The 21,319-nt window shown below is 41.1% G+C and overlaps 2 protein-coding genes across 4 annotated transcripts in view; both read left to right on the top strand.

The window, feature by feature from the left end:
• Positions 1–831: 831 nt before the first annotated feature.
• On the top strand, positions 832–12,694 carry LOC5521689. 2 transcript variants are annotated; one of them, XM_032366877.2, is made up of 11 exons: positions 832–1,119; positions 5,246–5,326; positions 5,962–6,074; positions 6,879–7,061; positions 7,433–7,603; positions 7,840–7,934; positions 8,105–8,261; positions 8,455–8,518; positions 9,357–9,649; positions 9,818–9,992; positions 11,161–12,694. In XM_032366877.2, the coding sequence occupies exons 1-11, from the start codon at positions 1,020–1,022 to the stop codon at positions 11,370–11,372; spliced, it is 1,644 nt and encodes a 547-aa protein (XP_032222768.2). In that variant the 5' UTR covers positions 832–1,019; the 3' UTR covers positions 11,373–12,694. The 2 variants fall into 2 exon arrangements, with proteins under 2 accessions (XP_032222768.2, XP_032222769.2); XM_032366878.2 differs by lacking the exon at positions 5,246–5,326 and having other exon boundaries at positions 840–1,119.
• Positions 12,695–13,882: 1,188 nt separating this feature from the next.
• Positions 13,883–21,319, top strand: part of LOC5521688 — a 46,450-nt gene continuing 39,013 nt past the window's right edge. For both annotated transcript variants that reach the window (XM_048723900.1, XM_048723901.1), the window contains exons 1-8: positions 13,883–14,133; positions 15,986–16,167; positions 16,681–16,906; positions 17,499–17,546; positions 17,861–18,042; positions 18,627–18,843; positions 19,309–19,564; positions 20,108–20,268. In XM_048723900.1, the coding sequence (XP_048579857.1) occupies positions 14,073–14,133; positions 15,986–16,167; positions 16,681–16,906; positions 17,499–17,546; positions 17,861–18,042; positions 18,627–18,843; positions 19,309–19,564; positions 20,108–20,268 (1,333 nt within the window). In that variant the 5' untranslated portion in view covers positions 13,883–14,072. The remainder of the gene's footprint in view (positions 14,134–15,985; positions 16,168–16,680; positions 16,907–17,498; positions 17,547–17,860; positions 18,043–18,626; positions 18,844–19,308; positions 19,565–20,107; positions 20,269–21,319) is intronic.

Below are 21,319 nucleotides of genomic sequence, written 5' to 3'. Positions count from 1 at the left end.
CCGTAGCAATATCATCAAAATTTTCTTTGCATTTGTTTACAGCTGACGGCAAACTGGAACCTTAAGCTCGAAGAACAGTTATCTCCTCGTATCCGTATTTCATAGGTATTTAGCCAAAGGAACGGCTCAACCATTTATTTTGTCCGTTAATTTTTCCTTTGATTCATTTGTGTTTTCGAGGTTTGATGTGAAAGCCAATAAATCACATTTACCTTCCACTGTGTCATTTTTCGCAAATCACTATTGTTTTCGTAATAATACATTGTCATAAGAGACCCACAAACTTGAGCCGATTAAGATTGTTTTTTGGAGTTTGCCTCTCTTGTTGGCCTCTAACGGTATATTCAAGGGCATTAAGGGAAAAGAGTAGAACAAAAAAATAATTTTGTTATCACGCGCTTTTGGTGAAAAACGCATACAGCTGCGTTTGTATTTCGCTTTGAGGTTTTATGGAGATTTTCTCACTATTACCAGTGAAATGCTCGAATTGATTAACACAAGTAGTTTATAGTACTGCCTTCAATCTTCTTTTCACGAATTTTAAGGTACTAGACAAAATTCACATGAAATTGGGATATTAGCATTTGAATTGAGATGTGTTTATTAGGCGGAGAGGAGCAAAACCACCTGCAATTCGCCCAACGCAGGAAATCCCAGAAAACTCCAGAAAAGCGCGAAAATGTAACCCCCTAAAAGACCAAATCTAACTCAGTAATTAATAAAGCTGTTTTCGAAAGCCACATGAAGTATACTAAGCGTAATCATTCTCGATTTCCAAGGATTTAATTTAAGCATTCCTGCGATAAGTGTGATTAATAATGAATGCGATCTAAGCTATTCGGCTTACGAAAGCCATCGCTAGGGAACCTAGAAAATTAGCATTTCTGCTCGGCAGTTCGTCAGTCCTAAAAGTTCCCTTTGGGTGACAAACATATATGTAAAGAAGTCTTCATCTTAACAAGGACTGAATAAGAGAAAATAGCAAGCTTTAGTAGCCGTTGGGTTTACTGGAAAGAAATATGAACTATTTTCAGTTTTTAGCGCTAGTTCTGATGGCCTGGTGTTTTGCCTCGATATCCGCACAAAACGCAACTTCACCTACGAACACAACAGTTGTAGGTAAGTTAAATTTGTTAAAAACGTGTCAGAAAACTTTGCCATCGCTCATAGCACTCGGGAAGTAAATAGAGAAGCTTTATTTTCCGTCCGATGTGTTCCCCAAATACCACATGCACAATAAAAAGGAAATAGAAGGATGTTGAAATAATACAAGGATTTGTGTTTACAATCCTATGGCGATTGTGCTCGCTATAAGTGATTATACATCTTTCTCAATCCAAATCCTTTATTTTATTTTATTCCGTGAGTTTTGCTTGAATGCTTTGCTTAGTGGTCTTATTGTTTTTTTTTAGATTTCGAGAATAGAAAATAAGTGAAAATAATGTTTTTTTTATTCCAACACCTCCGATGACGGCTGTGTGCCGGGGATATTGACTTTGGTATCCACGAACAGGGGATTTGATTTTACCTACTGTTATTTCCAGCCTGTCGGTATTATTATAGCCAAACAACATTCCCATTACATTTTACACGAAATGTAAAAAGTTGTGGTCGGGATGGCGTTAGATAAAACCAATTTCAATACTCATTTCGGTAAGATGTAAATAATTTATGTTATGACTTCGCTAGTTTTTTTTATATGTAGCTCTCTTGTCAGTTACAAACTATTTCGAAACGAGTGTATACAATAAAACATAAAAATTGTTAAGGTTAAGGTGGTACAGAAAAACTATAACATTAGTAGAAACTTCCAAATGACCGTAATAATTGCAGTTAAAAATATGAAAATTTGCGTTTTCTTATCGTAGCAACATATACATATGCTGATAGTTCTGATTGTGCCCGAAGTTTTGAAAATGGGAAACGATTTTGGATAATTTCGCAGCTAAATCCAAGGTCATGTTATATTCTAAAATATTACCATGGTAGTATATTATTTTTTCTAAACTATTTAAGCCACATGAGTCCCTCAAAGGAGCCCAATTTCTCTAAAACCTGAAAGTTTTTAGAAGAATACCAAAAATACGACAATGTTTAGTAAAAAGGAACTTTTTTACCCCAGTGATTGGCTGAAAATTAAAATTGATAGATAAAGTTTATATCTATTTTGCATTGAGGTGTTTTGTTTGTTTGGCCATTACAGGAGAATCGACAAAATTTGAATATCTTTTTATAAAAATCAATCTTTTTCGAAAAATGTTAACCCTTGTGAAGCTATTTAAGCTGGAGGTTATAGCAATGTTTTGCAAAACAAAAGACTAAAAGCATTGAATATTCCGCCACGCACTGTGTGAAAACATTTTTATAGAAATTTCCAGTTCGTCTTTTGAACTTTTGTTCCTCCACGATTCATACCTTTTTATAATCCTTCTTAAATTGTGTACATTTTTCTATTCATTACAAATAAACTTGGTCTAAATAAATTAAAAGCTTGCCCGCTTTCTGTGAGAGTTTTATTAGCGGATGAATATTGTATTATTTTTTTTATCATATCTTATAAAGCACAGTTGTCGTTATGCATCCTTCCGACACTTTCATAAAATTATTTTCAAAAACCAAGAGGGTTTTAGTCATTGACTAAAAGTAAGGCCTCCGGTCTTATAACATACCAGAAGGACTGGACCCACCGTATTTGGAAGATGTATTGAAGTAGCTTGCCAAGAAGAGGCCTGCATTACGCGGCATCCGCTTCCTTGTCCCGTTCAGCTAATTAACCGGGGTTGTTTTGAGCGTTAGCAGGCAGTTGCTGTCTTACACTGAGCTTAGATCATTCCATGCTCAACCTCGTAAATTTTATCTTTTTCGACTTTGCCGTCTTCATATATATACTTTATATACTTTATATTCCTTTTTTCCACTTCCAGTAAAATGTCAAAACTGTTAGACGCAACTGACTTAATAAATTGCATCACTTATTATTTTACTAGTTCTTCATTTTTTATTAGCTTCGCTTTCAAAACATTGGCTTAATGTGGAATTTTGTCTTGTCTGTTATTTTAAAACGCTTCTTTGAGGTTTCGTGTAACAGAAACTCAAAAGTTTCTAATACCTCTAGAGTCCAAAGTTGTTTCTAAAGGCCCGCCTAAAGCGTTCGACATGTCGCATGCATGTCTTCTAGTTTAGCCACCCAGAGAGACACTGTAGCGCACGACAAATTTTGCAGCAGCGACAAATAATTGTTTCTCGGATAGTTGGGAAACATTTTCGTGTTGCGTTCTACAAAATTTGTCGAGCGCTACATGTTTGTGGCGGTGGCTAAACTAGGAAATATTTAGAAGATATGTCGCGCGCTACATGTTTTTGGTGGTGGCTAAACTAGGAAACATTTAGGAGACATGTCGCGCGCTACATTTCGCGCTCGACCATGTCGCCTAGTTTAATCAGGCCTTAAGACATTTTTATAACATGGTTTGTTTTTCTCTGGATGATCTTTGCTTTAGATGCCTTACATCTACCTTGCCTGATTTGCCCTTCCATTACCAGAAATAAGAGACAACATGGCCACCACGCATGCGTAATAGTGCACATACAATGTCAAAATGGCTGCCATTTATTATAAGGAAATGTGAGGAGACATCACAATTTATCAAAATTTTCTCGTTTCAGAGATTTTGGGCTCACGATGCAGGACTCGAAAAAAAAACCCTTGCCATTCGAGTGATACACTTTCCGTTCAAACGATGCCAGAGAAAGCCCTATAATTGTTCCTTGGACATTGCACTTTTGTTCGCTTGAGAGCATACAATCCTCCATACATTCTTTGTAATTTCATTGAAATCGGGCATAAAAGTAGTCGTTTAAAAGATAGAACTGTTCGCCGCATCACAGGTGCCGGACTCGAAATTGGTAAATCGACTGTCCTTCCATCAAATTGGCCAATAAAATAGGCAGTAGCGCCTTCCAATTTTGTTCCCGAAGAAATAACATTTGATGTAGTTATGCCTAGTTCAGGAACCATTATTGTTGTCTTTAAGATACAGACTGAAGCAAGGAAAACGGTGCGCTCCGCAAGAACAACTTCTTTCCGTTCGTCCGTTCTCCATTTTGTTTTTAAACGGCCCCACGGCTTTCTGGGATAGACACAGGGGAACCATAAAGCCTTTCTAAAATACATTTTTTTTTAAATTTGCGCATATAATGTTTTCCAACCTCAACAAGACTGCCGCACTTCCATTATCATTGGACGTATCAAATCAGAGATGCCCCTTACACGTTTAAATACCGCTAATACTACTTTAATTTGGAATTTTAGTCAACCTGATTAAAAACTTCTAGTGTAACAACAAAAGGGAAGCCCCTGTGCTGGCCGGAATCTTGTTTTTATTTGTGATACCGCTGTTATTCCTCGCAGGAATGTGCAAAATGTGAGCCCAGAGAAACTGCTGGCTAATGTCCCTTATTTCTGGGAATGCAACTCTTAAAAGTTCCACCCCTCTGTGCTAGATCTCTAGACATTCTAATCAAATAGACCCTCTAGTTAATAGCACTGCACTGTCAACAAGTGTAAACAAACAGCAACTGAATGACACGTTTTGTCTTTTTGCTAGGGTCTCCTTTCTTTCTGTCCCAAAGGCTTTGCCGAGTTATTATTTCTGCAGAAGTTGCCCCTTCACTAGTACCTGATATTTATCGCGTTTGTGCTTGAACTGTAAAGTTTATCCCAATTACGCATAGCCATCGTGGCTGGACAATCTGTTCTGCATTCCATATATCCATTTACTCTCCCTTTTCTTGTTACTGAACTACTTGTTCTGCATTCCTTATCTATCTATTTACTTTCCCTTTTGTTGTTCCTGAACTACTTGTTCTGCATTCCTTATCTATCTATTTACTTTCCCTTTTCTTGTTCCTCAACAACTTATTCTGCATTCCTTATCTATCCCTTTACTCTCCCTTTTCTTGTTCCTGAACTACTTGTTTTGCATTCCTTATCTATCCCTTTTACTTTCCCTTTTCTTGTTCCTGAACTTCTTGTTCTGCATTCCTTATCTATCTTTTTACTTTCCCTTTTCTTGTTTCTTTGCTTTGCAGTCCGCTCAACCAAAAAGCTATGTCTTTCTTCATATTCTAAAATCTTGTTGAATCTGCCACTGACTAAACGTCTAATTCTTTGGGTTCTTTTTATTGCTCTATACCTTGTTGTATTGTCTGTCTCTGCTCTGCTCTATAGACTTTGTCCTCTTAGTGTCTAGAAATTGGTCGGAGCTGACTAATAGCACGATGGCACTCATAGCTAATAGCTCACTTGCACAAACCCCGTACCGAGGTAAGAATGCCAGCATTTATTGGCTATTGTATTTAAGCATCCTGCTTCCGTAAGGAGTTATTATTCTGTCGTATCAAGAGTCATTTGTATTTTCGAAAAAGGTGATATGAACTTGTAAAGTTGAAAGAAATCTCTCATACAAACTTCTTTGTTTTCTGCAACCCTTCACTATAACGCCTATGTACACTTATCATTCTAACCTGATTACTATCTCTTTTTAAACTCATTTGTTGTTTTTTCTGCTATCCTACAAGAAAGATTACGTACACGCTGAAATGACATTTACAGGTGATTTTGTATTACAAGATTTTATTTCGAGTGCCTACCCCCATCAAAAGTGATGATGAACAATACAGTCATGTTCAAAACTCTTTGGAACACTGATGTGTGTGTTCTTTGCTCAGGGGTACCTTTGTACAGGGGTACTGATGGGCTCTCAAGTCCCCCCTGACTTCATTATGGGCTCTCAAGTCCCCCCTGACTTTATGATGGGCTCTCAAGTCCCCCCTGACGTCATGATGGGCTCTTTATGCCCCCTGACCTAATGATTGTCCAATAGAATATCTGCTAGCTCGCACGAAAAGGATAAGAAAACTCTACCAATGACTTAGCTGTTTTCCTACCATTATTTTCAGCGCCGTCAAACTGTAAGCCCAAAAGTGCAGTTTGTCCGACGACACTGAACGTTGACTGGTGGGAGATCCCACCTTACATCTACCAGAAGAAAGAGTCAAACGGGAAATTATCGGTAAGAGACAGTTTCTAACGAAATATATTGTAACTTTGTATAGAAAGGAAGGTAACAAGACAGATACAAAACCAAGATCCAAACCTTAGCACAATCTATACCAAACCTTAGCCCCATCTACTAAACCTTAGCCCCATCTATACCAAACCTTAGCACCATCTATACCAAACCTTAGCCCCATCTATACCAAACCTTAGCACCATCTATACCAAACCTTAGCACCATCTATACCAAACCTTAGCACCATCTATACCAAACCTTAGCACCATCTATACCAAACCTTAGCACCATCTATACCAAACCTTAGCACTATCTATACCAAACCTTAGCACCATCTATACCAAAGCTTAGTACCAATAGAATAAAAAAGCCCAAACTGTCGCGATCTCGTACCAGAACAATGAATACAATACACCAAAAACTGGAAATCGACTCTGCCAAATTTTGAAAATGAGTCTGCCCTGAATGAAATGAATCAAAATGAATCAAAATCAAATCAAATCTGAATCAAAATGAGTCTGCCCTGAAGAAGTCTTATTAAAGACGAAAATTTGGCAGAGTCGATTTCCAGTTTTTGGTGTATTGTAAAGCTTAGTACCATATGTACCAAACTTTAGTAGCATCTGTACCTAACCGTCGTTTGTATTGCCTCCCGGCCACCGCGGGCAGGGTTTTGACGTTCAAATACTCATAAAAATACTCATAAAACAATTTAAAGTTATGTCATGTACATGTGCGTGTTAAAAAAAAGGCCAAAATGTTCATGAGCGTTATTCTTGTCTTGTCTTGTCCCTCGTCTTACAGCCAGTCGAGGGGATTTTCCCACAAGTGCTTCGCCAACTGGTTGACAGCTGTTGCGGGGCATGCGTAAACATCAGTTACAACAAACCCGCAAACGACTCGGAGGAAGTGAAGAAACACATCGGACTCAACGGCACGGTCATCAGCCTGCCCATATATGGCGAGATGAAGGAGATCCGCTTCCAGGTACGACTTGCGGGCTCTTATATTATCCTGACCCAGTATTTTTTGTGCATTTTCGATGACTTATTTATTTACACGCCCTTAATACTGACTTATTGAGGTTTTTTTTTTCAATAATTCTCATTTTTAGTTCTTTTCAACATTAAGAAAATTTCGTTTAGAAGCTGAGGTTCACCGGATTTCTTTTTCTCTCTATCAACTATATATAAATAGCCTATCTACCTGTTTTATGTGTGGTAGGACTAGATCTAGTCCTAATTTGTTTGCGTGCGCTAGTAAAGGTGTTATTGTGCATTACAGGACTATCCATTCTACCCGGTGGTCGAGTCCTAATGTGTTTCGGGTGGTAGTAATGGTGTTATTGTGCATTGTAGGACTATCCATTCTACCCGGTGGTCGAGTCCCCGGGCGTTGTGTTTATCGTGAAGAAGGAAGACTCCTCTGCTGCGGCTGAGGCTGTGATGAACGCCGTGTTCCAGGGATGGCCGGTTCTTTTGCTCACCTTGATTATGGCTGCTCTTTCGGGAATCATCGTCTGGGCACTGGTAAGTCTAGGTCTGTCTGCAGTCAGTAGTCATGGAGCGTCACTTTCATACGATAATATCAGAAATATTCATTGAAAGGTTTTTTCCTTTTTCCTTTGGCGTGAGGGGCACATCCATTTTTGTGTTTATTTTGGCTTTTCAGTGAAAGTCACAAATTAGGAGAACCACAGTTTTACAATACCTCGCCGCATTTTGACTCAAATTATACTGTTTTAACATCATTTTATCTCCTATAGGATACCTACTGGAATCCCGAGGAATTCCCGCGCTCGTTCTTCAGAGGAACCTGGGAAGGTTTCTGGTGGGCCTTCGTATCTATGACAACTGTAGGGTGCGTTAGTATTATTTTACCATGTATATATTATAATATTGTTATTACAATATCTATTGTACTTGCTGTTGCCGGAGCGCGCGCTAGTTTGCCACCCAAAAAGTCACGTGATCCCTTAGTACAAGACGCCTACTCTGGTGATGACCTCTGTTGTGATTTGCGTGTGGTAGGTATGGTGACCGTGCCCCACGCTCTGTTCTCGCCCGTACCTTTGCGTTCGTCTGGGTTCTCATTGGTCTGGTCATTATCTCCATCTTCACCGCTACCGTCACCACATCGCTAACGGCCATCTCTCTCAGCAACGAGGTCAAGCTGTACGGCTCTGAGGTAAAACACAGCAAAGCATCAGTCGATAGAAAAAGGGTTGTCAATAATCCTTGATGCCCAGCGTGAATGATGCCTGAATGTTAAACTGATATCATAGAGGGCGCCATTTTATACTCCTGAAAAAAAAACATAGTCACGAGAAGCTTCCCACTTTAATCGGCGAATTCAAGTAACTGAGATATTTCCGATACAGGTTGTTGCTATGAAAAATACAGAGGAGCAGAGACTAGGGGTGAGGAGCAACGCAAAGGTCAAAGGTCAGTAGCAAAGAGGGTACGATTTATCTGTATTAAGAGTGGATTCGTGGGGAAGGTGTCAATGTAGATGTAGTATTAGCGAACTTAAGCAAACACGTTTCTGTGAGTCGAACTGCAACCAAAAGTTTAACGTTTTTCCTTTTTTGTAACGTTTTTACTCCAAGTCAATACAAGAGAAAGTATCTAGGCCAACACGCGGATTTACGAAACATGCTAACGTTGTGGTAGTGTCTAACACAAAAATATATAAATAAATGTGGCACATAACAGGAATGATTTTTGAGCGGTCGAAAATTCGACGAGGTCCGTGTAAAAAAATCGTATTCAACACTCTTGTGTCACAGGCAATGACCTGAAAGTGTAGAGCCTGACGGCAGGCTTGGCGAGAGACCGCAATGTTTGGAAAAGTTCAGTGAAGAACTCTGTGTGACTCCCTCATACCCGCCAATAAGTGGAAAAATGACGTACCCAGGAGTAGGGGGTGGGGGGGTTCGCAGTCATAGGTATCATATGGTATGTATTTGAAGATTTCTTAATAAGAAATTACCCTTTTTACGGCTGCCAAGGGGGGGGGTGCGGTGCACCCTGCGCACCCCCCTGTGTACACGCCTGAGTGAGTGTGACACTTTTTTCGCTTCTCAATAAGAGATTTTGGTAGTTTCTTGGTGTTACGGAGCACCAGCACCAGCAACAAAAACACAATGCAACAAAAGCCAAAAATAAAGACCTTAGAACGAGACAATGAAATAGAGTGCAAAGGCCTTGAGCACCAAAAAAAAGCTCTCCGTAACACCAAGAAATACCCGAGATTTTGACTGTGTTTCTGTTTTGATCCCAGAAAAGAAAAGCGTACAGGAGATGACGGATGCCATCCTGGCTCCAGGTACGACGTCTCAAGGAGCGCTGTTAGACAGCTATGTTGCAGGCTACTGGGCTCGAGTCGCAGACAACAAGATCCTTGGCAACAGCAACCTGCGTGTCGGGACGGTCGTGGATCATCAGTTTGCATACGGATTCGTGATCGCTGGACCACTCAGGGAGAATTCCTTTGAGCAGTGCATGCGTAAGCACCTGAACAGCATGGAGACGGACATCACTTCTATCATCCAGACCAAGGCTAAGACTATGGATGTAAGTATAGCTATGTACGTAGAACTAGTTAAACAATAGGGCACATTGCACGTGAAGAGCCATGCACAAAAACTGAGTTTACCTAGGGGCAACTTGAAACACTACTCAACACTACTTGCATTCACCTTGCCCTATGGCGCAGTGATTTTATTGCATTCCCTATGCTAGGATCCTAGCGGCGGTGCAGCGGTTGAGAAGACCAGCAACCTGTTTGACGCAGAGTCCCCCGTCTTCCAGCAAGCTATCTACACCTGCCTTGGTCTCGTGGCGGCCCTCACTATCTGCGGACTTATCTGGGAGTTCGCCTACTGGAGACCTCGCCAGCCCAAGGAGGCAAAGACAGGTTCGTATTTGCTATACAGTATAATTCTTATAATTCTTAGGAAAGCATCGCGCCCAACGAGTGTTATCATTACAGGGTGGATCAAAAGTTCGTGCACTTTTTAAATTGAGTAAAAAAAAAACAAGTCTTACAAAACAGCAGCATGAAAAGTGTTGCATATGATGTGTGTGAATACGAAAATTCAATAGAGCGGCCTACTTTGTTTTTTATTACAATTTTTATGCGCTTGGGTATAAAGTGAAAAAGTCCCTGTGATATATCTACTGATACATTTCGCCAAGCACGGAGGTACCTCTTTAGTTATTTTATCGTCCTCGGCGATGGATCGAGATGTTACTTGTCCAAAATACTCTAAACATTTTCTATCGGTTCATGGTTAGGTTAATTGGCTGGTCATTCGTCCCTTTCTATAGAATTTGGCAATTTATGTTGGCAACATTTAATAAGTAACTTTAGTTTTGTGAACAGGAGTTCCGTTTTGTATGAATGTCATATTTCGATTCGCACTGAACACCCTTGTTTAATAGCTGATCTTGAGCATGGGAATTCCTCGAATCTCCTCGCTTGTATATTGCTTTGATTTTGGAAGACTTCTGTCAGAACTGCTGGGCTCCCCAACCTGGCTTTGTCAACAAAATCGTACCGTGAACACCAATTCTTGGCGCAGCGCTCCGACCTTTGGATAATTTTAACTATTTAGGTGCTATTTCTCTAAAAGAACAGCCTGATGACCTGATGGCCATTTTACGTTTTCTGGCGCTCCTGATGCTCGTGAAACCTCTTTTCACATCAACAACAAAAATGGCGCGAAAAGTGCATGCCGCAATATTTGACGGGAAAAAAAGTTTAATTCTTCAATATCTTATGACTTCTTTAGGAATATTAACCCCGACCGTCACATCATACTAATCTTCCTGATTGCCACGTACTAATCTTCCTGATCGTCTAATCGTACTAATCCTGATTGTCTCACATTTTTGCACTAATCTTCCTGATCGTCACATTATTGCACTAATCTTCCTGGTCGCCACATCGCCCTAATCTTCCTGGTCGTCACATCGCCCTAATCTTCCTGATCGTCACATTGCACTAATCTTTCTGAGCGTCACATCGCACTAATCTTCCTGATCGTCGTATCGCACTAATCTTCCTGGTCGCCCCATTGCAGAAGTTGAGCGCATTGTGACCCCAGAGACTTCGTACGAGAACTTGGTCGCCCAGCAGTGTACCGAGATTGAGGAAGCCATGATGAACGAGGTCCAGCGCTTCTACATCGCCTGGAACAAGAAGCTGGAGGAGCTGAAGCGACGCAACGGCCAGATGAGCCCTACTGATGTGAACGTGATGGGCATGAGTGGTGGTGATGTCCGTAGTATGTAGACAAGCACAGGACACAAGGGCGCGAGGGTGGCTAGGGAGCTTTGGGACCTTAAGCATAACGGTTGGCGATGAGCAGGAGGGTGTCAAATTCTTTTAAAGAAATGCTCAGAAATGAATTTCTATCTCTGCTGTACCTAAATGGTTAAATTGGGCGATTGTTTGCGGTTTACTGAGACAGTAGACAGAAAGCATTTTCAGGTACTGCCATTGAACTCTTGAATCTATAGCATTCTTTTCAATCGTCGCCATCCTGCTCGGTACTGTCGGTTTGCTAAAGATCACTATTAATCCTTACCGCCGCCTTCGTGTCCTCAAGGATAAGGAGTGACACAATTAGATCATATGCCTACTATTTTCACACCCTATTTGTTGGGCTTTTCTGTTTTACAACAAGGGCCATACTGCATCTAGTTAACCCATAGTCACCTTTCTTCGTTCTCTCTTTTTGCTGGGCAGGGAATTGGGACTTAGGAACTAAATTGTGGATAGATTGAGTCAACGAAAATCATACGAAAATCAACCATCTTCTTCCTTCCTTTAGATATGTTTCTAAAATCATTCAAGTTCAATAGCTTATAGTAATAATATATACAGCAACACTAGCAAAACACGTGCTTTAATTTCTTTACAGGCCGTGTGTTATTAAAAAGCACGATTGACGCCAGGGTGCGTACGCAAAAGCAGATATTGAGCTTGACATGCACGTAGTGTTTCGGATCTCCATCACTTAATGTTGTCAAAACAATAAGATATCATGTTTTGGACGTTTTTCTTTCAATAGATGCCACCGCTTTGTGTTATAAACCCTTAAAAAACTTGACTTAGTGTGTGTGTGTTGACGACACAATGAGATTTATTTGTCATGGTGCAACATCATTGTCGCTAAAACATGAATCTCGTAGTATCTTGACATTCATTAATCGCGTCAGTAATCATTATATTTTAGTGTGACAATTAGCATAGATGCACCTTCCCCAATGACAAATGAGTAAAGAAACTCGTAATTTTTAGGGAAGTTAGACGGGGTCGAGAAGCTATATATACCTACCTTATTCCACTTTTCCACTCTCCGTTTCTTTTAGGCAGTCAACTTAGAAAGGTGTTGCGCTTAGGTTTGATTGGAACTTTCACTCAAAATTTCCTTTTAAGGAAAATGTTCCACGTGTACAGTTGTTATTTAAGAATCACATGGTCTTGACCCCATGAGTCTTGTAGCAGTGTGTCTGCAGTGCAGAGGCATCGCTTATTTTGTAAAAAGATTTAGCACATAATGTACTCGAATAACCCACACTATTTTGAAAATAAAGACAAGTGAAATGTCCTGTGCTGGTCTTGTCTTGAGGGTCAGGAGTATCAGGGGTTGAGTGACATTTATACATTGTATTTTGAGAGGGGGCGACATTTGTACATCATATCAGCTAAATAAGGGGGTGAGGGGGCGACATTTGTTTGAAGATCCTCATTGGATTGATGCACCACAGACGAAACAATGGGAAACAAAACAATAGAACGGGAATACAATAAAACAATGGTGTTCCAACCAGTTACGTTAGGCGTTATAAGCGGGCTGCTATATGATTGAAAGGAGGGGGGGAGGGGAGTGACATTTGTACATTACATGAGGGTAGGTGGGAGGGGAGTGACATTTGTACATTACATGAGGGTAGGTGGGAGGGGAGTGACATTTGTACATTACATAAGGGTAGGTGGGAAGAGAGTGACATTTGTACATTACATGAGGTTAGTTGTGAAGGGAGTGAAATTTGTACTTCGCCTACCGCCGGGGTGAGAGTTTAGAGAAATTATTCTCAAACTCAAAAAAAGTCTGCTTCATATATCTTGCAATGACCTTTAACCTCTTATAAGCGCTGGAATGTTGTTCCTGTTTTTTGTGTTGCTCCCTTTGCGTAACGGAAGTCAAGGGGGATTATTGTGATGGACGATATGTCTTGCCCGCACAAGGGACTCACGACCATCACACGTCACGCGCTTATCACCTCATTTTGCGAGCTTTCTGTGGTTTTCTTTCTGCCGCCCCTCCTCTAAAAATATAATAGTCTAGTCTGTCCTTTCTTAGTCTCCTGTGTAGCCGTCCTTAGGGTCAGTCTCGAATCCCTATTCCTTAATGTCAGTCCATCTCGAATAGGGATTCGACGCTGACACTAAGGACGGCTGCGCAAGAGACTAGTCCCTCCTAGGCACATCATAAAGTCAATTAATCTTGCTATTTATAGCCTGCTAGCCGGCTCTCCGGAGATTCGGAATCTGTTGAAGGGGGAAAGGAATCCCGAATCTCCGGAGAGTGGGCTATGCTAATTATTGAAATGAATCGTATTTCGTCTACTATACCGCGGAATGCGTAGTACTCCGACCTTTATTCGCCAAAAGTAGTCTTCTGTATATTTGCAAAAGTGAAAACTGATATCGCCTTTATTGACCTATGTCCCAGATTTTTTCATTGTTTGCAAAAATGAATCAACAAAAGATGCAAACATAAAAAACGGTGTCGAATTTTGACTTCCTGTAAATGAACTTGCTAACAGAAATTTGAAGCGCGTTTTGAGGGGCTTGAATTGCGAAGGTTTTGTGTGACGGAATGAAAATTTTACTGATTGAAAACTAGATGACCCAGATATAGTTACCGCGTCGACCGATGACACAGGTTCGAGTGATTCGTGCAAGGCCGTCTCTAGCCCCGCAATGGTAGCGAATTTTGGCCTCGTTTTCCTCTCCCTCTGTGTTCTGATACTAGCACCGAAAGGTAGGTTTACAGAAAACCCGGGCGGTACACTTTTCCCGCGCTTTACTGCATGCTGTTTTTGGTATTTTCCCATGTGGGTGTCAAGAGTTAAATACAAAAACACTTTGATTAATAAGAACTAAACATGCGAATTAAATTTGAGATAAACGTTCTGGGTCATAAGAATATGTAGGTCAGGTTACGTTTTATCAGCTGGGTTTTGCTTTTTAAGCATTTTAAAATGGTTTTAGCTGTGATGTTTCCGAGAACGCGATCATCATATTGTATTAACGACGTACTATGGGTCACGCTAGCACTAAATCTTCAAACGGTCAAGAGTAATAAATGCAAAATCAAACGCAGACAGTATGACAACGGTTGCAAGTAGTACGAATAGCTTAACGTTAAAAAGCATGAATGATATTATCATTATTGTTTTACAGTAACTCCGATAACTCGAACTCCCCGCTTAGTCGAATTGATTTCAAGTCCCTTGGAGACTATTTTTAGTCAATTCTACTAGGATGACGCCCTTAAACCCGAACAGTCTTTCGTCTCCCTTAAAGGCTCGAGTTAGCGGATTTTCGCTATTAATACTGTATTGTGTAGATTAATGGAATTCTTAGCGTAGACTGCAAATATTTTTGTCTAATCCTCCTTAAGCCATTTCGCATTATGTACATCCGTGTGTACACAAGCGCGCGACGTTAGTGCCTAGCGCCACAGGGATCCCAAGCTATCGGTGGATCGCGGTCATTAACACCGACAACCTTTTGCTTTCTTACCTCAAGACGGCCTTCGATTTCTCTTATTTTGGCAGAACATGTTGCTAAAATATTGAATATTTTATCCCATTCCACCCTCAAAAACAAAATGCACACAAATCCTCCTATATAACAAGGCAGGTTCCCTTCTTGAAATAAAAACTCTCTCAAATGGTTTACCCTTGGGATGCGTTTAACAAAAGAAGCGTTCTAGAATCTATGATAATTTACAAATTCACCATACGCAAAACATTGAGCGAGTTTTGAGCAAAAAGGCTGTTTAGGATATCCCCTTGCAAAGTAAGAGTGAATAATTTGTAGCTACTGACGATGTAAAATGAAGGATATCATATTAGGTTTGTTTGCCTGAAACTCGCTCAAAGTTTACGATTTATGTCCAGAGGTCAATGAAACCGCTATTTGTAGCTCATTAGCTAGCATAATATATGACGGGCCATTCTCCTATTAGCTAACATAAAATATGACGGGCCGTTATGACGGGCCATTCCCCTATATTAGCTAGAATAATATTTGGCGGGCCATTCTCCCATTAGCTAGCATAATATCGCTTCACCGTTCAGGACTCACCTTCTCTGCTCGCAGAGGCCTCGTTCGCGAACGCCAGCCCAGCAAAATACAAAGAGAAGAGGCTTCTGCTAGAAGAGAATGACTCGTCACGAGAATAGTTCTCTCGTGGTGACTTGTTTTAAGGATGTAATTATTTGATTTAAGAATTGAGGGGGCACCTTCACACTGTACTCTGCTCACCCCGAAAATAGAAATTTGGTTAAGGGGGGGGGGACCAAGCTCTGGCCACATTATTACGTAACCGACCCCCTTGCAACAGTAACAGCTAATAGAACTATCACTGGGAGCTGGATTGCTTGTCATCTAGTTGGCCCACTGCATAAGCGTGGGTATCTGTTCTATCACAGGGCTTTGGTAAGGGTAAGGTCTAGAAATCTCAATGTTAAAAGCAACAAACTTTTATACTAGCCAATTACAAGTGCCCTGGGAACGAGACTGGAAAGCAAATGATGTGTGGGGAGGGCCTGAGCCGTGGCGTCAGGGGCGTATATAACACTGAAGTTTTTACTATTTGTGTTTAGTCTCTCACGGTGCATGTCAGGCCGGATGGGAATCATACTCGAGCTACTGCTACCTGTTCGTAGTTCGCAGTCCGTCACAAATCGGACTGTCATGGGAAGACGCAGACATTGACTGCCAGTCCTACGGTGGACGCCTCACAAGCATTTTGGATCGGAACGAGCAAGCGTTCATAACACGATCGGTAGGGGCGAGCATATGTACAGTTTTACATCAGCACCTATGATGATGTTGATAATGATGATGATGATGATGATGATAATGAAGATGATGATTGATTATTGATGATGATCAGCCACGTACACAGGGAGGGGGGAGGTGTTCCCACGGCACGCACCTTACCCCCCCCCCCCCCCCCCCCCACCCACCCACTTGGCGGCCAAAGATGGGTCATTTCTTATTAAGGAACCTTCAAATACTATGCTTTTTCCATGTGATACCTTTGACTGCGCCTCCCCCTCAGCCAATCCTATCAGCATCAAAACAGTATTTCAATTAGAACCAGTATCATTATCATCAATCAATATTTTATTGTTATTGTTATCGTCCTCTCCAACATATTATCGCAGTCATTAAATCGTCGCTATCTCCGTCAACATTGTGTGACGGGAAATGCTAAAATGCTATAGTAGTTACCATCTGACATCAACCTATCAAAATACTTTTTCTCATGTGAGATAATTTCCTTTCTTCTCAGACCATTCGGTACAGAAATGAGCGATTCTGGATCGGCTTCAATGACCGCGGGAGTGAAGGTAATTTCTCGTGGGTTGATGGATCCAATTCCAGCTTCAAAAACTGGCGCAAAGGAGAGCCAAACAACTGGCAGAATGAAGATTGCGCGGAGGCTGTGTGGAACACGGGTCAGTGGAATGATGAACTTTGCTCCAACACGTATGGGTACATCTGCAAGAGACTTGCAAGTAAGTAGTATGTGCAGCTAGAAAGAGTTGTCTTATTCATATTTGTCGGCTCGCGCGACGACTACCTGATGTTTGCATACGACACTATACAACCCTGTCTTAACTCCCAAACCGTCGTTTGTTAGAAAGTTATAAATGTTTAATAAAGGAAGCCATTTTAATGAGCTGTTCGAATGTCATTTTCCAGCCATTTTATTTTATTTTTTGGCCCGACGAAGTCTAATGCTTGGAAATCAAACGCAGCAACTCGCTTGCAGTTTGCCATTTCAAACCTGTGTTCGGAAGCCTTCGCCTGCATTATCTATGATCTACAAAAAATGCAAATTGTGACACAACACATGGCACGTTGTGACATAGTCTTTGGATTGTTACAGGACAGACGCACAAAAAAAATATATTTGTAAACTATATATCACGACATTTCTGACGGCATGATAAAGATAACTAAACAGCAAATAATATATTTGGCACTAGAAAATGGTAGCCATTGCCGCCCAATGGAGAGAGCCACTAAATAGACGTACCACGTTTTATTGTTAGTACGGTGGTAGTATTATAATTGGCATCTGACCAATGATTTTGGTTTTGGCAGGTGCTCCCTGGCCGACCCAGGGGACCATGGTCCCACCAACCACCCAGTGTAAGTATGAGCCCCAAATGCAGCTATGCAAGCCGGCCCGTACCCAAGGGGGTGGGGGGGGGGGGGCGAAAGTCGAAGGTCCACTTTCGGTTCTCAATAGACGTGCTATTTGTAGACAAAACTATAAAGCATAAGCTAGATCACTCTGGTATGTAGCCAAACCCGACAATAAACGACCCGTGGAGATACTGCAAAGGCATAAAAATCCCTTTTTTCTTTTCGGGGGTGGTAAGATTTTTATCAGAGACTACTACTGAATTCTTCGAACATTTCCTCGAGATTGGGAGAACTAATGCTTGTCATTTGTAATGCAGCACCAATAGTTTGCGACTTTGGCTGGGAATTTTTCGGTACCTCATGTTACAAGTTCAATACTGCACGAAAGACTTGGTCGATGGCCAAGGCGGATTGTCATGGCGCGGGCGGATATCTAGTCAAAGTGGACGACGCCACGGAGCAAAATTTTCTCTCCTATAGATCGCGAACAATAAGCCAGGTAATAACACATTTAAATAAACCTTGCTCGTTATATTTGTATTGTGCCTATTTTAGATAGTTGCCTTTTTATTTGAGTTTAGTCGTTTTTGTCGTGGCCTTCATGCGTCAAAAATGGTGAAATTACAGCTTTTTATAAAAAACATGTTGATGTTGAGAAGGGATAAACAAGAAGTTTTCGAAACATGGACTTGTTTTTAATCTTTTCATTTTGTTCCCGTGAGTCCTAGTGCAACCATTTTGGAAAATGATAGAAGGTTTCGTAGGTCGTTAACCTGCATCAACCTTATCTTAAACTTCAAGGAGAACTGCCCATTCCTGGTCCATTACCAGCTACAGTAGCCAATACATGCCTCTTACTTGAAATTGATAAACTTTGAGGGTATCAAATTCTGACACATTCAACACCAATTACCTAAATTCATTTACCAGGCGTGTCATACCTAAGACATAAATACATGCACTTTTACCTCGACAGGAAACCCCTCGAGAGCACTAAGGATAAAATTGTGCAGTTCTTGCTTAGCTCTCGGCATTATGGGAAGGGCAGGGAAGTGATTTATTTTCCTCCTTGTCTTTTCGCAGTCCATGTGGATTGGAGCAACGGACGAGGCGGCAGAAGGTCATTTCGTATGGGAGGGGGATGGGACACTTGTCAACTACACCAACTGGTTTAGAGGGGAGCCTAATGACCACAGCGGCAAGGAGGACTGCGTGGAAATGATAGCAGGATACTACGCGGGTTACTGGAATGATAACTTCTGCGAACAATTCAGAAATTTCATTTGCGAGAAGCCATTCGGTAAGACATAATATCACGGTTACTATCAAATGCATTTAAAATACAGCAAATGTAGTGGCATTTGAAATACGGTTTATTCATTGTGTTTAAATCGAGGCGCGTACAGAAAGGGAGAGGTAAAAAAGTATTCCTGTTCTTTGTGCGAGGTTGGATTCACAAAATGGATTTCCTTGTTCTTCAAACAGTCAATTATTTTCTCTCAGGTCTCTAAATTATAATAACACTGCATCTTTTAGACTTTCATCAATATGCCAAAATCGGTTGTTAGCTAACTAAGTTTACTTGTTTTAAACGGAAAAAGGGAGTTGCGTGCCAATTTCGCGGTCTCCTAGTCTAGGTACTTCCTAATTGCTAGTGATCGGCGAAATTAGTGCTAACAGCAACATAGGCTACTTGCGCATGTGATTGTGGTGTTTGCGGTTGTAACTAAAACTAATAACATTTTAAACCTTGAAAATACCACAGGCGAAAATCTCTGCCCCGTCAACTGGGTTACTATCGGAGACTCGTGCTTTGAGTTCAACACCCATCCTGCCCAGGAGCTAACGTGGAGCCAGGCTCAGGATTCCTGTAGACTCAATAGCGGTGCCGACCTGGCAAGTGTGCGTACAATCGACGAGCAGAACGCCATCTTGAGCCAGCTGACTGATTTTGGAGCCAGGAACGTGTGGATAGGATTTAATGATATCGCAACCGAGGGAGTATTTGTCTGGAGCGACAGGTAAATAAAATGCCTCCATATTTTAAGATTCTAAAATAAAGAGCGCTCTGATGCAGTCAAAGAAGATAATATCATAACCAATCTAAAAAGACTTTTGGAACTTGTTTCTCTATCACGGTTCTGGCGATGCGCCCACTCCTATAGACTCATACGCTAAGATGAGTTCAGACCTCTTGTTTTTGGTAGGGACAGACAACATTATTTTCCATTAATGTCTTTAATTCTTAACCTACAAGGGATTAGCTGACCCCTCATTTCTCCGCTGACTTATGCTGCATTCACACCAAAACCATGTTTAGTTAAACAAGGGTTTCCTTTGCCTGATAACTTGCCAAGTTTCTCATTGTGTTGAATTTGTACTAGCCAAATGATCACTTTGTAACACAGTCTATTCAGTTTTGTTCTTGGTTCTGCCCACTCCTCGGAGATTAAGATTTAAACCAGTTTAATTAAACCACCTTTAAACTGGTTTAAGTGCTGGTGTGAATGCGGTATAAGTCTCCTCCACCGTGATTGGGACGTGTTTGCTTCCATTCTCACCAGGACTAAGGTGGACTATACCAACTGGTCGCCGCGGGAGCCGGGAAGTGGCACGTTGGCGGATTCCAAAGACTGTGTGGTGCTAGAGGCTGGCTCGCAAAATGGCACGTGGTCTTCAACTCCTTGCGCTTTGAAAACAACGTATTTGTGTCGCCGAAGACGAGGTATGTCTACCTTTTGCAAGCCGTTATTCGCCATTTGACTTCACTGAGTCCACAGCTCTTTAGAAAGACGCCAAAAAGCTATAATAGAGTTCAAAATTTGGCCGAAAACTAACATAGTATGTTTATTAGCCTTTTCTTATATTAAAACCAAAAATGAAGGAGTATTAGATTTGAAGGAGTATTATAATTCAAGCCACAGGCAGCCCAAGATCTCTATTTTTTCCTATTGATCTTACAGTTACATTGTACAGTTGTACGAGAAACATACCAAAAAAAAAAAAAAAAACGAAAAATACAAAATTACTTGTTGAAAAGAAAATGTATTCTGTTGTTGTAATGCTTACGTTTTGCGTGTTTATTGACCGTTTTAAAGCGTCATCTTAAAATCATGCGGTGTACCCGCGGCTGCGAAGATTTGTCAAGAGTATAAAAGGTTCTTTTAACTAGTTTTTTTTACCGCCGGGAGATACGTGTGTACGTATTATTTTTTCATTTTCGTGTTCAATCACCTGACCACCAGCCGAGATGTTTTCGAATTTGCTATGGAAATTCGGACGCTCCCCCCCACGGCAGGGACATCTCTTTTTTGCGCTCGCCGAGACGAGGCTAATTTCACCGTTTGCCATTCATTGTTGGCAATGCTCTAGCGATAGCAAAAAGACGAATATTCTTCCAAATTCCTCCGCAATGGAAAATCGTGTGGCCCTGAGGTTTGGGCTAGTTAAACTCCAACTATTTGTGAGGATGTCACCGTGATTTGAGTTCGATCAAGCGGGAGGAAGTGTGGATTTATGGACGAACCGTGAGGAATGCTCGAAATTAGTTTTCTACCTTGGGGTCAGTCCTGGACATTGTTTGAATCGGGATTCCTCAAAACCTTTAAAGACGGTTTAACAGGGCCAGTAAACATGAACACAATGATTAATTACAGCCTTCTTTCCTACAAGTATTTTTTTGTCTTTTACTTTTTTGTTTCTCGTACAATGTTTACCGATGTAAGATCAATGGGCACAAATAGACAGCTTGGGCTACCTGTGTTCAAACGAGCGCG

This window comes from Nematostella vectensis, chromosome 2 (genome assembly GCF_932526225.1).
Source record: "Nematostella vectensis chromosome 2, jaNemVect1.1, whole genome shotgun sequence".
NCBI classification, from domain to species: Eukaryota; Metazoa; Cnidaria; class Anthozoa; order Actiniaria; family Edwardsiidae; genus Nematostella; species Nematostella vectensis.
The sequence above is the reverse complement of the archived record's forward strand: the minus strand, read 5'-3'. Positions and strand labels throughout refer to the sequence as shown.

Excerpts from the sequence above, each read along its gene's own strand:
- LOC5521689 (XM_032366877.2), top strand. The coding sequence starts at position 1,020 with ATGAACTATTTTCAGTTTTTAGCGCTAGTTCTGATGGCCTGGTGTTTT. Across the intron at positions 5,327-5,961 it reads TGCACAAACCCCGTACCGAG|CGCCGTCAAACTGTAAGCCC; the intron begins GTAAGAATGCCA and ends CATTATTTTCAG. Across the intron at positions 7,062-7,432 it reads TGAAGGAGATCCGCTTCCAG|GACTATCCATTCTACCCGGT; the intron begins GTACGACTTGCG and ends TGTGCATTGTAG.